Source organism: Gigantopelta aegis, chromosome 3 (genome assembly GCF_016097555.1).
Source record: "Gigantopelta aegis isolate Gae_Host chromosome 3, Gae_host_genome, whole genome shotgun sequence".
Classification (NCBI taxonomy): Eukaryota; Metazoa; Mollusca; class Gastropoda; order Neomphalida; family Peltospiridae; genus Gigantopelta; species Gigantopelta aegis.
In genome coordinates, this window is record NC_054701.1 from 21,115,751 (window position 1) to 21,130,886 (window position 15,136).

The 15,136-nt window shown below is 37.7% G+C and overlaps 1 protein-coding gene across 3 annotated transcripts in view; it reads right to left on the bottom strand.

Moving 5' to 3' along the window:
• Window positions 1–15,127, bottom strand: part of LOC121367682 (hydroxyproline dehydrogenase-like) — a 26,252-nt gene extending 11,125 nt beyond the window's left edge. For 2 of the 3 annotated variants that reach the window (XR_005957419.1, XM_041491999.1), the window contains exons 1-6: window positions 15,016–15,127; window positions 14,442–14,513; window positions 13,130–13,276; window positions 10,315–10,592; window positions 8,989–9,077; window positions 8,257–8,478 (exon numbers count right to left, since the gene is read on the bottom strand). Coding sequence is in view for 2 of the 3 variants with exons in the window: in XM_041491999.1 (XP_041347933.1) it covers window positions 8,291–8,478; window positions 8,989–9,077; window positions 10,315–10,592; window positions 13,130–13,249 (675 nt within the window). In the remaining variant the exon portion in view is untranslated. Of the gene's footprint in view, window positions 1–7,844; window positions 8,479–8,988; window positions 9,078–10,314; window positions 10,593–13,129; window positions 13,277–14,441; window positions 14,514–15,015 lie in introns of those variants that run through there. The other variant, XM_041491998.1, reaches the window with a different exon arrangement.
• Window positions 15,128–15,136: the final 9 nt, after the last annotated feature.

Sequence of the window (15,136 nt, forward strand, 5' to 3'; positions counted from 1 at the left end):
TAGCCCACCGACGGGGATCGGTCGTGCTTCAAAAGAGCGCTGTACCACTGAGCTACGACCCGGCCCCTTGTTAATAGGGCGACAGACAAACATAGATAATGTGGTTTGAAAAGAAAAGAAGAGGCGTGCTTGGAAAAGGTATAGTCTCCCGCCCCCCCCCCCCCCCCCCCCTACCCAGGCAACGCCAATATTGGCTCCTAAGGTACGGGGACCGGCCTCGGTGGCGTCGTGGTTAGGCCATCGGTCTACAGGCTGGTAGGTACTGGGTTCGGATCCCAGTCGAGGCATGGGATTTTTAATCCAGATACCACTTGCACCGACCAGTGATCCATAACTGGTTCAACAAAGGCCATGCTTTGTGCTATCCTGCCTGTGGGAAGCGCAAATAAAAGATCCCTTGCTGCTAATCGGAAAGAATAGCCCATGTAGTGGCGACAGCGGGTTTCCTCTCAAAATCTGTGTGGTCCATAACCATATGTCTGATGCCATATATCCGTAAATAAAATGTGTTGAGTGCGTCGTTAAATAAAACATTTCCTTCTTTCCTAAGGTACGGTTTGAAGCAACGCGGAATTAAAAACGTTTTGTTATGATTATTCATGTAGTATTCTCTGTTTATCCAAGAATAGTCTACAGTGGTCACCATTTAAACGCTTGGTGATAATGCTATTAATCTCTAATTATATAAATAATATACCAAAAAGAATGCCTCTTTTAAGAGTGGATATTTGAAAACATAAGCCACACCTGGATAAGCCAGTAGTATAATACATGCCACACCTGGATAGGTCGGTAGTATAATATATGAATTAACGAAAAGAAATGTCGATATTTAATTAAAATAACTTTGTTGAAATCCAACAGTTAAAGCTCCTATATCCGGTTTCCATGTTATAATGTCAAATACTAATGCACAATAGTGGACCCTACACTGCAGCTTTATTACACACGTCTGTTGCCACATTTGGCATATTTTTTTATTAGTTTGTCGATCCACCGACTTGGGAAATTACCCATAGTGTTGTAAGTACGTTAAGTGTTTTTTTTGGAGCAATAGCGCTAAAGTTCCGTTTTGTAATAAACTTCATTTTCCATGTTATGTTGCTTATTAATATCTCAAAATCACTGTCAATGCTCAACAGGACATGGGCAACAAATTCCCATTCCAACTTTTATCAGTTTTAATAAACTAACCGAATTATTTCAGTTTATTACAAAACGACACACACACACACACACACACACACACACACACACACACACATACACACACACACACACATACAAACACACACACATGCACACACACACACACACACAGAGAGAGAGAGAGAGAGAGAGAGGAGAGAGAGAGAGAGAGAGAGAGACGCACACACACGCACACATACAAAAACACACACATACAAACACACACACATACAAACATACATACAAACACACACACACAGATACACACATACAAACACACACGCACACATAGACACACACACACATACACACTCACACAGACACACACACACACATCCATTCAGATATGCATAGAAAGACATATTACTGCATTGGTATCTCTGCTATACATACTTAGGAATGTATTTAAAACATGTTTTGTTATGTTATATGACATTACTTGAAATATGTATTTTTAAATAATTAGTTCAATGTCCCAGCCCAAAATACTGATTTATTTGGAATCCAAAGGTATGTATGTATGTATGTATGTATGTATGTATTCATGCATGCATGTATTTCTAAAAATTAATAATTTCTAATTTTGCATCAGGGCTTAGAAATATATTTTAAGTTGACCGTTGTTATATCAAAAATATAACTGTCTTCCGGTCATTTTTTATTTTTTTTGGAAGTGTTTGGCTAGTACTATGTTTTGTTCATTAGCCAAATAATATTCATTTGTTTTTATAAATTAATTAGGAAAAGGGGATATCAAACAAACAAACAAATCGCTGGCCAATGGACTGGGTTAAAGGGTAACAGGCTTAGGCAGATAGTTCGGTGGAGACTAAAACATCTCTGACACTTGGATTTTTTGGGTCTGCAATAACTGGACGAGCCGTAATGGGCTTTTTTCTCATAACAGTTTGCAAAATGATAAATTTTTATTTTGTGTTAATTTTGCCAATGTCTTGTCTCTCTCTACGGATTTATCAGACTCGACATTGACTCCAAATGTTTTAGTGGGTTTTTTCTTTTGTTTTTGTTTTTGTGTTGTTGTTTTGGGGTTTTTTTTGGTAATGTACGAGTGCAGAAGGCCTCTCATTCAAGTCTCAAGAGGTCTGTTTCATTTTTTGAACCACATAACGGGAGTTGTTTAATTGGAATTACTTCAAAGTTTTCATCTAGTGAATGGTTTAGGTAGATTGAAATGATTGGCAACCGAGGTGTTGACAAATATCATCATACTTGTGACAAACTGCTTTAATTCGCAGTTTAGTTTGGGTTTGTTCTACATACTATTCTTTTGCTTAAATTACAGGTGATTAATTATACATTTTTATTTTTAAATCATAGTTCTAATCTGTACATATTTGATGAACAAATTTGGTCTGCTGACTTGTGAAGATCGACTGCGTTTTAATTAAGGTGTGAAGTCTACATCTAGTTTTGTTACAAGTAGCAGAAGACCCAGTGGTCGTATGGGGTGGGTTGTAATGTTGAAGTTTGTATGGTGCATAGGTTCTGGTTGAAATAAGAGAATTTTCTATTTTCGCAGTTTCAGAATTATTTTTTTTCTTAGAAAACGTGCAGAATTTTTAAAGCACTAAATAAAAGTGAACAAGCCTCGTTGAAATAATTTTTCTTACCCGAATTTCTGTGAAATCTAATAATCCGATATTTAATAATGCCTTTAAAAGTATGGAATGACTTGCAATTGAGAAGTTGTGTGTGTGTGTTTGAAAAAACCCAAAACACTTTGTTGTCTAGGTAACCTGATGTTTCAGACTGTATTCCTTTGTAAATTGTCACATCCAAACAGAATAAACTTATTTGATATTGTTGCCTTAGGCTTGACACTGTCATCTTGCTTGTTTAATAGTTCTAAAAAGTTCCAAACTTCTTGTTTTAGGTGTGGTCAAATAATACGTATATCGTCCATATATCTGAGATATAAAAGAGGAGTTTTGATTGATTTCCTTAATGCACACTCTTCTTATTCAACGACATAGATGCTAAATGTTTACTAAAACGTTTACCCATTGAACAACAACACACTTGTTGGTACATTTCTTCATCAAATCCAAAATCATTTCCTTTTAGGTTTAATTCTAACAACTCAATAAAGTTTGTATCAGGTCTTTCTGGGTTCTTATCAAGTGCTATTTTAACCGAATCAATGCCCGCATCAATGCCTATCCTGGTATACGTAGAGTCAATATCAAGGGTAACAAAATATGAATCTTTGGGGATTTTTGTTTTTGATAGTTTTGATAGATCTTCGGTGTTTTTCACAAAACTTGCATGTCTATTTGCAATTGATTTTAAATGAATGTCTATATATCCCGAAATATTGTATGAGTCTGGACCACAGTCTGACATGATTGGTCGACTGGGTGGTGTGTTAATATCAGTCCATGTGGATTTTTGGGAGTAGATAAAAGTTCCAAATTTGTGATTGAGACCTGGCTTCTAGATATTTTACTTCTGTAGGGTTTTTTTCATTTGTTTACGATGTATTTTTGTATTTCGGATGAAGTGACGGACATAAATTTTGGTCTGTTTGACACGACTTATTCAGAACATAACAGATAAACTGTATAGTGTTAGTTATGCCTATTTAGTACCTATAGAAAATGATACAGTGGCAATGTATATTGTATTGTTGTTGTAAAATAATATATATATATATATAACACTTGATATCATCACTGTTTGACAGTGATTCATGAGTGCATGTCATCACAGCTTTACTTATTCTAATGAGCTCTGGCCTATGCTAGTTTAGATTCAGTAAACTCGTCTCGGAAATGGCAGTTCTCTTTCTACAAGAAGGGTGAAATCTCCAGTAAAGGAAACTTCCTCGGGCCTTGGGAGTGGCCTACAAATGAGGCACTGGTTAGAGAATCATAAAATCATCAATTATTTTGCCAAAATGTGCCATTTTTTAATTACGGCTATAGAAAGGAAACCTTCTACAATGTCAATGGTTACTCCTATGGAATAGCAAAAATGGATATTTCATGTGCACTGTCCTGCAGACAGGACACTATACACCATATATATATATATATATATATATATATATATATATATATATATATATATATATATATAATCATAAAACAAAAAAATATAATAATAAAACAAAAACGCTTAATAGAGCAATGTTACACTGAAAGCTGCCCAGCGTTCTGAAAACAAACAAAAACGTTAGGTACTAGTTTATTTAATGTAAGGATATTCCTTTTGAAAAGACACGGCACCAAATATTCAAACTCCATTTGAATATCGAGTAATGGCTGACTGGAATTAAAGTATTACAAAGACGTATTAAACTTGAGAGTTTATGATAAAGAGATTATTACCCTTCTCTGTTTCGGTATCGTCAATATCACATATATTGTAGGGGCATATGTAAATCCGTGGGAATTTCATGTAGATTTAAAAACACATATGGTGCCATGTTGTATAATAAAGTTCAAGGTCAGGACACAAATTTAATTTATGGCATCAATGTGAGCGAAAATATGTCTCAGAAACTTATCAGAACATAGGCATGTAAGGTATGCAAAGACTGCTTATGATGAGTAGAGTATCAAAAAGACCATATGGATACTGAATATAGGGTTACCAAAATGTTTCTAAATAAATAAATTTGTGAAAAAATGTACTTCATCGAAATGAATCTTTTTGCATTGAATTGTTAGGTTAATATTAACCAGTATTTCTAAGCCAACATATCACCTATTTACTTTGATTGTGGCTCAGTAATACTGAATAATCTGCACCTTATTCAGTCAATAATTGTATCATCATCTGATTCCCCATTATCCAGAAAAGCTTCCTTTGAAATGTTCTCACAGCCTGCATCGTCCGCTTCACATTCATATATTTATGTGCATGCTACGTTGTGTTTCCTGCAAGAACACGATGATGTCGCACATTTGCTGGCACTACAACCACATTTGACCAGTTCTAAGATGGCTGTGGGTGCTGGTGGCAAGTCTGATGTCACTGGAATGTAATGTTCACCTTCTAGTGTCCAACCATATTCCAGAGGTGAAGGTATGACTGGATTCGCTATCGAGTCATTACGCCATACCATTGCTTGGTAGTGAGCTCTCTGAATATGAAAATTCAAAATAGCAAGTATAGGAGGAAGATTTTCTGACTCTGCATGAGGGTTTTTTGTTTTTTTTTTTTGTTTGAAGAGTTGCCATCTGATCTTTTCAATGTCAACTACATTTGAGCGTGGGTAGTACAGCTGACAAACAGACTCTTCCAGTCCACTAAACGCATCTTCGGATGGGGCGTTTTCTTTACCAAGCTGCTTCAAAGATTCAAGAACATTTCATCATGTTTTGAGCAAAGCATTCCAGCATGTCAGTTTACCCTTTCCTGCAAACCTTCCTAGTCTTACCATAACGATGGCTTTTTGTCATTTGTTTTAAATATGTTTCTACGTCATAGCGGTCAAAGATGAGGTGCACTGCATTGTAGTTCTTAGCTCTGTAAGCAACTGTACGGATGAAGTGATCAGCAAATTCTTGGCATTTTGTTACACACAATGTTGATAGTTCTTCAACTATGGCCATACCATCAATGAAATGATTCTGTATATGACTGGTTATTGTGTATATTAGTTGGCTGATTATCAGACTGTGGATGCTTCTAACATGGCCATAAGCTTGCTTTTATCCAGACATGGGAGGAGAGAACCATCTGGAGAGAAGAGAAATCTTGGAATGCAGGTGAACGCATACAAACCAATTGCTTCCTGAAGGTTTACCTCGCAGCGAGTTCTAGCAACAATGAGCTGTCTGGCAAACAGTGATCGGTTCTGTTTTAAATCAGCTACTTGGGAAGATAAATCTACTTTTATGCTTTTGCATGCAATCTTCCAATAACGAAGTTTTAACTTTGCCATCTTCTCTCAAACGCTAACTGTACCTACCACACGTTTCTCCACAGAGTGTAGCACTGTTTCCTAGCTTCATCAGATTTTAAGATATTCTGTTTGACATCCTCTGACGTAACCGCCCGTGTCACTATGTTTACAAGAGCATTATCGTCCTGACAAAATGGGTTGTTCTCTTGATTAATACCCTGCAGTTTCTGCATGTCATATGACTGACATTTAACAACTGCTGCTGAAAGCTCGTGGTGTTTAATTTGTTTATGAGATATAATATCTGCCATCTCATACACTTCTTCAGGGGCTGTTCAAAAATATTTCCAAAGCTGCAGCTGGCTTATGCCACTGAGACCTCCTTTCACCTTCATCATACGATTAATGTGCTCTATAGTATGGTGCACACCAACGCTCCAGAATGGTACTTCACTCTTATTTACAAAAAGGTTCCCTTTCTCGAATTCATGTCATAATTCTGGATTAGATTCTTTTAGGCTGTACATTCGAGCGATGTAACCTGGAACCATCTGTGGATATTTAATCCTGTCTCGTGCAAAGAAGAAAGGGTATAGCTTTTCAAGAGAAGCAAGATGCATACTCCACAATCCTTGATTGGTAGCTTGGATGAAGAGCAAAAGTGTCAACACGGAATCCATGTAACTTCGCATCACCTTGAAAGAGGGAGACTGTTTTTGCTTATCAAAGTCTTCCATTTTCTGCACTAGGCTGGACTGCTTCATTGTTAAAATTAATTCATTATGTTTCTGCAGAACATTATTTGCACTGTACTGGACTGTTACTGCATTTGAAGATGCAGCTTTGGTGTCATCAATCTGTTAGGAACAAGCTGCAAAGGTATAAGGATGTTCTTTAAAGGTGGTGGTGAAGTACAAATTAGAAAGGACAAGTAATGTTGTCATGTGTGCGTTTATGGCCCTCTTCGTATGCTTACACTCTAGGATTTGCCGTGTTGTATTTGGGCCATAAATGTTTGCAGTGCCACTGTTCTCTATTGAAGCACCAATTGCACGCAAGGCACAGAGAACCATGTGGAATTCCTCAATGCGGGACACAAATTTGTTTTTGTACTCAGGGTGAAGTAGCTTTAGTCTGCGAGCCATTTCATATAGAGACATGTCAAAGGTTATAACAGTTTTTCTTTCTGGTCCCATTATTTCAACTTTGATCATCTGGGCTTCCTTCAGAACAGTCATCATTGTCTGCCATTCATTAGCAGGAGCAGCAAGCAATGGCAATGAACAAATCGTTGTTACTGGTTTTGAATCAGTGGATCAGAGAGAGTGGTACTCAGACCACGTCGCTGCTGTCTGCAACATCAAAGGCTTCATGTCCAATGTTGCATTTTGTTCATGTGTATTACACCATTCATCTTGAAATGAATTTATTTCTACCTTTGTCATAAGTCATGCGTTACCTGTGGACTTAACCATTAACAATAAATTTAATACCACTAATAACATATTTAATAAAATTTTATTTTATTTTGTTGCAAATAGAAGCAAGAAAACAAGGCGCAATTGTTATTAAGTTTAGTTACTTTATGCCGACGTGTATGCACGCGCACATGTGTGTGTGTGGGGGGGGGGGGGGGGGGGGGGGGGGGGGGGGGTGGGGTTGGATTTGGGTGTGCGGCTGTATTTGTATATGTGTACATATGTTTGTGTAGTGTGTAGTGTGTAAATCCCGTAATAAATAACAACAAAAGGAAATTTAAATAACCATAACAACAACAAAAGTCAACCAAACAAATATTTAAACATATTTTAGTGTATTTTACATTGTGACATTTCTTTTACTATATGGCATGCCAATATTTTAAACATATAGTGCAATGACAGCTTATTGCAAGGTATGTCTTAATACATACCTACATAATATATATATATATATATTTCCATCTATCGGCGTGCATTGCTGCCAGTCTATCAGCCTATCTGTGTATCAGTCTACGGATTTGTCCGTAAGCCGTATGCACGTATACATATTCGTAATCCATAATGTGCATAGTGATCGGATACGCAGACGCAGACGCATACGGAGATGCATAAATAGAACCTACTGAATTGTTTTGCATAGAAAGTTATTTTTACGGAATACGTATACGGATTACGGACAAATTGCGCCTAAGATCTATACAATAATGAACTAACTGTCTCTCTGACTCTGTCTGTCATATGTCGGTCTCTAGATGCATCCTTTGGTAAATATTTTCGGCCACAATCTGTCTAGGAGTGCAGCTTTGAGTAGTTCTCGTTCTCGCCTGGTCCCCTGTAGAATCGCCCTGTTCTCCTGTGCCCGTCTCGACAGATAGGGTAGTGTGTCTCTCAGCGATCCATAGGGGATAGATTTGTACGCCAAGAATCCTTCCTTTCCTGTAGCAAAAGTAAAATTGTGAAAACCCAGAAAGTACTGTGTCTTAAACTGAAGGCGTGAAGCTTAGATTCCGTCGAATTAAAAATATATGAAGTTTGTTTTTGTTTAACGACACCGCTAGAGCACATTGATTAATTAATCATTGGCTATTGGATGTCAACATTCGGTAATTTTTACTCGTAGTCAACAGAGGAAACCCACTACATTTTTCCAATGCAGCATGGGTTCTTTTATGTGCACTTTCCCACATACAGGAAAGCACATACCAAGGCCTTTGACCAGTTGTGGTGCACTGGTTGGAACGAGAAAAAAACAATTTGATATTTGTTATTTATGCCTCTCAGTGTATTGTAATAAAAATTGGGTTTTTTTAAATATCTCTGTATTAGTTTGACAAATCGGTATATGAAAAGCTCCGCTGACGAACATCATAGCAGAGCTAAAAAAAAAAAAAAAAAAAAAAAAAAATCAAGTCTGTAATATTTTTATTTCAGTATGCATCCACCTACCTAAAGTGTACGTTATGTAATCTCCCATGCCAAAGATCTGCGCGAACATGATGGATCCTCCACGCTTTGCTATGTTATAGTCAAGCATCCTGCACAAGTAAAAATAATTAAACATTGTTAGTACACAGACACATAATGTACAAGTTAGCGGATCCAGAGGTGAGGTCATTCGTTCAATCTTTATTGACTGTTCATAAGTTACATCAAGCAAATATATAAATACATAAATACACAAATACCCCGCTCCACCCGTCTGAAGTGCCCTTGTTAATAAATGTGTGTGTGTGTGTGTGTGTGTGTGTGTGTGTGTCAATGTGTCTATCAATGTGTGTATCAATGTACAATGTACAAACTACAATACTAAATTAAACTTCCCTGGAAATGTGTCTCTGGGCATCTTTACTTTAAAAATAGTTCTAGGAGCATGTCCCATACAAATCTCCTTCCCTGTTGGGTGTTTGGCTCATTATGGCCATCACTATAAGGTGGGGCCAAATAGTTATATGTGATAATGTATGTAGTATATGTTCTCAAGAATATGCGAGTTGTGTTTTTAAACGTTAAATAGCGAAATACCATCAGAAAAAACCCAATGTTTCACACGTGATTGATTCTGGAATAGATGTTAAGTTTAGAAGCTTTTTGTGGGTTTTTTAATTCACGTTTCCGGAGCATGTCTTTCTTATCAATTCCTAAACGATCATCCAACCACGCATGCAAGAACTACTTAAGATGGCAGTGTGTTGCGTACCATAACAAGGTCACTGCGACTGACTTTGCTCGCATTACTACACAGTAAAATAAATCATTATCCGGGCCATATTTTTGTTATTAGTTGATATAGGATCATCAAACCTAACGCGCAAGTAGGCCTACAACTTGGGATGGCGGCGTGTCTCATACAATAACTAGGTCACCGCGACCTACTGTTGGCGGTCGTATCATGTACCTCACCGGTACTCTCGTGTATTTTAAAACTAAAACATTTGTTTAACAATCCATCGTTATTTCTTCTTCTTCTGCATTCAAGCTATAGTTGATCATGCTTTAGATTTGTAGTCCGGTTGTTTCTGTCAAATCTTCTTTGGAACCCCAAAGCTTGACAGCCAGTGTTACAGTGCTTTATCCTGGCTTCATCGTAGAGGGGAAGAATTGCAGGATGTGCTCTGGGGACTGTGGTCCTGTTTGACATGGACATTCATCAGTGCCTCTCAGTTTCTGGCGGTACATACAGGACCTGTTATGGCAGTGACCGGTTCTTAGCCTGAAAATGGTTGTATCGTTATTTAAGACTGGCATATTGAAATTCTCCAAATCTAAACTTGCCTTGCCATAGCATGTTCTATAGCTATCTCGTTGTGCGTTGCAACAATCACCGTGTTACTTTCCGGATTTTGCCGAATACGACCGAACATGAAGTCCACAGCCTGTCCGTACATTTTGGCCGTGTCCTCGATTGTACTGTGCACGGGGTCCGGGTAGTGCAGCGTCTCGGCTCGCGATCGTTCTGAGAGCATATATGCGCCACGGACCAGCTTGGCTCCAAAACACACGCCTTGGCTGCTTATATAGTCGTTGTCGCGTCGAAGAGTCATGTCTGTGTGCTAAAACAATTAAAATTACTAGATTAATAAGCATCTTGAGAGTACTGCTAAAACAATACATGTCCCCTACCAGGCCCAACAATTTTTCGTATCTCCTAACTTCAAGGGCCATAACTCTGAAACGTGGGTAAATCACCATGAAACTTCAACTTGATCTGTAAAGCTATATGCAAATGATAAAGCTATATACAAAATTCCATTTTGATATCTCCAGGCATTGCAAAAATCCGGAAAACAAATTTTCAAAGTTCAAGGGCCATAACTTCGTTAAAAATGGGTGAATCGCCATGAAAGTCAAACTTGATATGTAACAGTGCGTGATAAATATATAAACAAAATTTTAGCTCAATATCTAAAGGTTTACTAAACAAAAGTCTGCAAAACACATGTTCAAGGGCCATAACTCCGTCAAAAACGGGTAAATCGTCAGGAAAGTCAAACAGTATACGATGAAGCTATACACAAAATTTCAGCTCAATATCGCAAAGCCTTCTGAAAACAAAACATCCGGAAAACATATGTAGGACAGACGTAGGAACGGACAGACAGACGGACAGAAGGACGGAGATGACACCTATAGTCCCCTCCGGTTGGACCAGTTCTGGACAAACAAGCATTCTGAGAGTACTGTACTCAAGCAATATGGTTTCCTTCCGAGCCCAACAAATTTTCATGTGTCCCAAGTTTAAGGGTCATATTTAACTCTGTCAAAAATGAGCCATCCCTTGAAAGACATGACTATAACTCTGCATTAATCACTGGGCTATTTCTCGTTCCAGCCAGTGTACAACAATTTGCATATCAAAGGCCATGTGCTATCCTGTCTACGGGATGGTGCATATAATATCCCTTGTTACTAATGGACAATTTAGAGGGTATATGTCAAAATTACCAAATGTTTCACATCCAATAGCCAATGATTCAATGTGCTCTAGTGGTGTCGTTAAGCAAAACATTTTGTTTTTTATTAAGCTACACACACAAGTTCAGGTGTGACACGCCATTCTTTACATGGTGTCGCGAATTTTGATCATTGTATTAATCGCTATTTCAGTGATGGAAAGGACGTTTCCTTCTCCAATAATTTAACGAATGACAACGCATATATTTTATCAGGCTTACTAAGCCAAACTAAACGAGCTTGCTAAAACTTTACAATTGTGTTTATTATTATTATTTTTTAAAATGTATATTATTCATTTCAGATTATTTAATTATGTGTTTAATATCCCTTTAATTACCAAAGTGTATATATTATTTGTTGTGTCTACTGGAAATTATTTAACTGTTTTCAATAGCAATTGGGGGTGGTGGAACCATCACGTTTAATCAAATAATGTGGAATAATACCTTTCTATCATACTTGTTGACATTAAGGCCATGTCTCCCATGTTACTGACACGCTGACAGTTTATATTAAAATAAGATTTAACCTACTTGCATTAGGAAGGAAGGAAATGTTTTATTTAACGACGCACTCAACACATGTTATTTACGGTTATATGGCGTCGGACATATGGTTAAGGACCACACAGATATTGAGAGAGGAAACCCGCTGTCACCATTTCATGGGTTACTCTTTTTCGATTAGCAGCAAGGGATATTTTATATGCACCATCCCACAGACAAGATAACACATACCACGGCCTCTGGTATACCAGTCGTGATGCACTGGCTGGAGCGACAAATAGTCCAATGGGCTCACCGACGGGGATCGATCCCAGACCGATCGCGCATCAAGCGAACGCTTTACCACTGGGCTACGTCCCGCCCCTACTAGCATTAGGTTACACTTCTCAACTGATGTTACAATTCCGCAATACAAATTCGGTTTTTAAACAGGGGGTGGGATTTACCTCAGTCGGTTGAATGCTCGCCTGAGGCGCTTGCGTCGCAGGATCGAACCACCTCAGTGAATCCGTTCAGTTGATTGGGTTTTTCCTCGTTCCAACCAATGCACCACAATTGGTGAAAGGCCGTGGTAAGTACTTTCCTGTCTGTGGGAAAGTGCATATAAAACATCCCTTGCTATATTAGGAAAAACATGTAGCGGGTTTCCTCTGTTGACTACGAGTCAGAATTACCAAATGTTTGACAACCAATAATCGATGATTAAATAATCAATGTAGTCCAGTGGTGTCGTTAAACAAAAAGAAAAAACTAATTTTTAAACATTACGCAAAAATATTTAGGTCCGAATTCAAAGCCATATTCTTTGGTGTGATGCACTGTTACTTGCAATAATTCGGCGACTTAGACTATTAAAAATAAAATAAATTTACTATTGGAGAAAAGAAACGAAAATAATTGATTACCACATTGAGCCTAACATCCATGTTGTTATTAATATTCATAATACTTCTGACTGTGACTGTAACGAATTACAGTTTGCATTGAACTAGATCTTACTGCAGTTCATTGTAAAGAATTATCTGACTGGATCCTGCCATTTAGTATATGACTGTGATGTTTTACTGAAATAACTAAAATTGTTATAATTCTCTTTCGCTAAAAAATTATTAGAAAAGCATCAGTACCTTAAGGTAGTTTTGATATGTATATAGGACGACCGTTCTCTCTGTGTTGTACGCAAGCATCATCGACATGGTCAACAGATTCAGAGCTGGGTTAATGTACGTGTATTCCGCATCAACCATGAGAAGGATTTTCCTCAAGGCCGCGATCTTAAAAATAAAATCAAAATCCAGCGAAATAAATATGTTTTAAAAAGCTCTATTTTAAAGTCACTGACCGTATTTTATGAGGTATGTATGTCTTGTGCTCTGTATAAAATGTATTTAGAGCTATTAAAAACACCAAGACAAGGGAAACACTATGTAGTTGCACACATTTATAAGTAAGGATCAGTGCATTTAATGACATAAAAGGCAATATACAAGTTAGGAAATCCCAAATGTCAGCAATGATATATTCAGTAAATACAACGATTTTATACGAATGGGTTTGTTTGTTTTTTGGGAGAGTGAGTGAGTGTGTGTGTGTGTGTGTGTGTGTGTGTGTGTGTGTGTGTGTGCGAAAGCGGGCTTCGGGCTACAGTTTATGCGAAAATTCCGTCACACAGCGGGCTTTGGGAACCAGTAGCATTTGGGCGACAGTAAATGCCGTCGCCTAAATGCCATTACCACTGTATTGTCGTTAATTGTTAATATATTTAACATTAATTGATGTTCTTTAATAGTTATTCGTTGATAATTTGAAAATATGACAAAACGTTGCTCGAAAAATAAACAATAATTTTAAGAAACGAGCTTTAAATTGGCTTCTACCGAAATGTGTGTGAACGATAAACTGTCAGAGAGCAGGCTTCGGGATACAGGTGTGTGAATCGTATAACGGCGTTGTTTTTTCACCAATAGCGCCAGTACTCTGACATATTCCATCTATGTGCAAATTATCAATTAATTCTAATACGTGAAAGCTAATAACACCAGGGGAGTGCGCAGGAAATTTTGCAGGGGGGGGGGGGGGGGGGAGGGGGGAGGGGGGTCGATGTGTCAGGCGAAGCCCGACACCGCGAGCGCCGCAGGCTCGAAGCCCGTGGCGGGGGATCGGTAAGACTCGATAAGATTTATGTTATCTAAATTTGATAGAAAAAAACAAACCTGTGGATCTTTGGTAAAAAAAAGAAAAGAAATAATAATAATAATATAAAAATCGACACCATATGCGCACGGTATCAAACGAAGGTAAATATATACATGGAAGATGACGCTACTGTACTACATATAGCAACTGAAATTTTAGATGTATAGTCTGCTTTTTTAAAGTCTAGGCACGGATTTAGATTGCCCCTATCGCCTTAATAAAAACAAAAACAAAAACACCTACTTGTATCCGCGCATGGATGTTATTTATTGTTGCGATCTATCAGCAGTGACGGCAGCAAATTGTCCTGTCTTCCTAGAAAAATCAATCAGTCAATCAATAAAGTAAAAAATAAATGAGATGACGATGATTGGTTTCATCCACACTTAATTTACTTTGTTTTTAATTTATGACATTTGGACTGTCTTTGGATTTCTTTCTCTTAATACAGTTTAATAAAGTTCAAAGCCAAATAATAAGAAGACAAAGAAGAAAGACCGTTAAAGTAGTGTCTGATATATGTTATGTATATGTAGAATAAAATAAAATTATCAAGTTATATTAACCAAAAACGCATTTAATGGTTAAAGAATTTAACCCCACCCCAATAATAAATAATGAAATTAAATCTCCCAGAATGCACCCACAGACATCTTGAATTAACAAAAACAGAGAAGAAAGTCTACACATCATTTATGTGGCACGTAATCGGAGGGGACTCTTTTTTTACCAAATTGACAGGCTCTATTCCTACCCTCACCCCGAAAAAAAAAGAAAAAGACTCCGCCCAATAATTTTTTACCGTTATGCTACCCACCACTGATACATTATACCAGCTGGACGGTATTGTAGTGAATTACACGAACCCATGGTCGGGCCACATGGCTTTTATAGGTACTTCGGGCCCCTTCCGGTACTTCAATCTTTCACCCCCACTA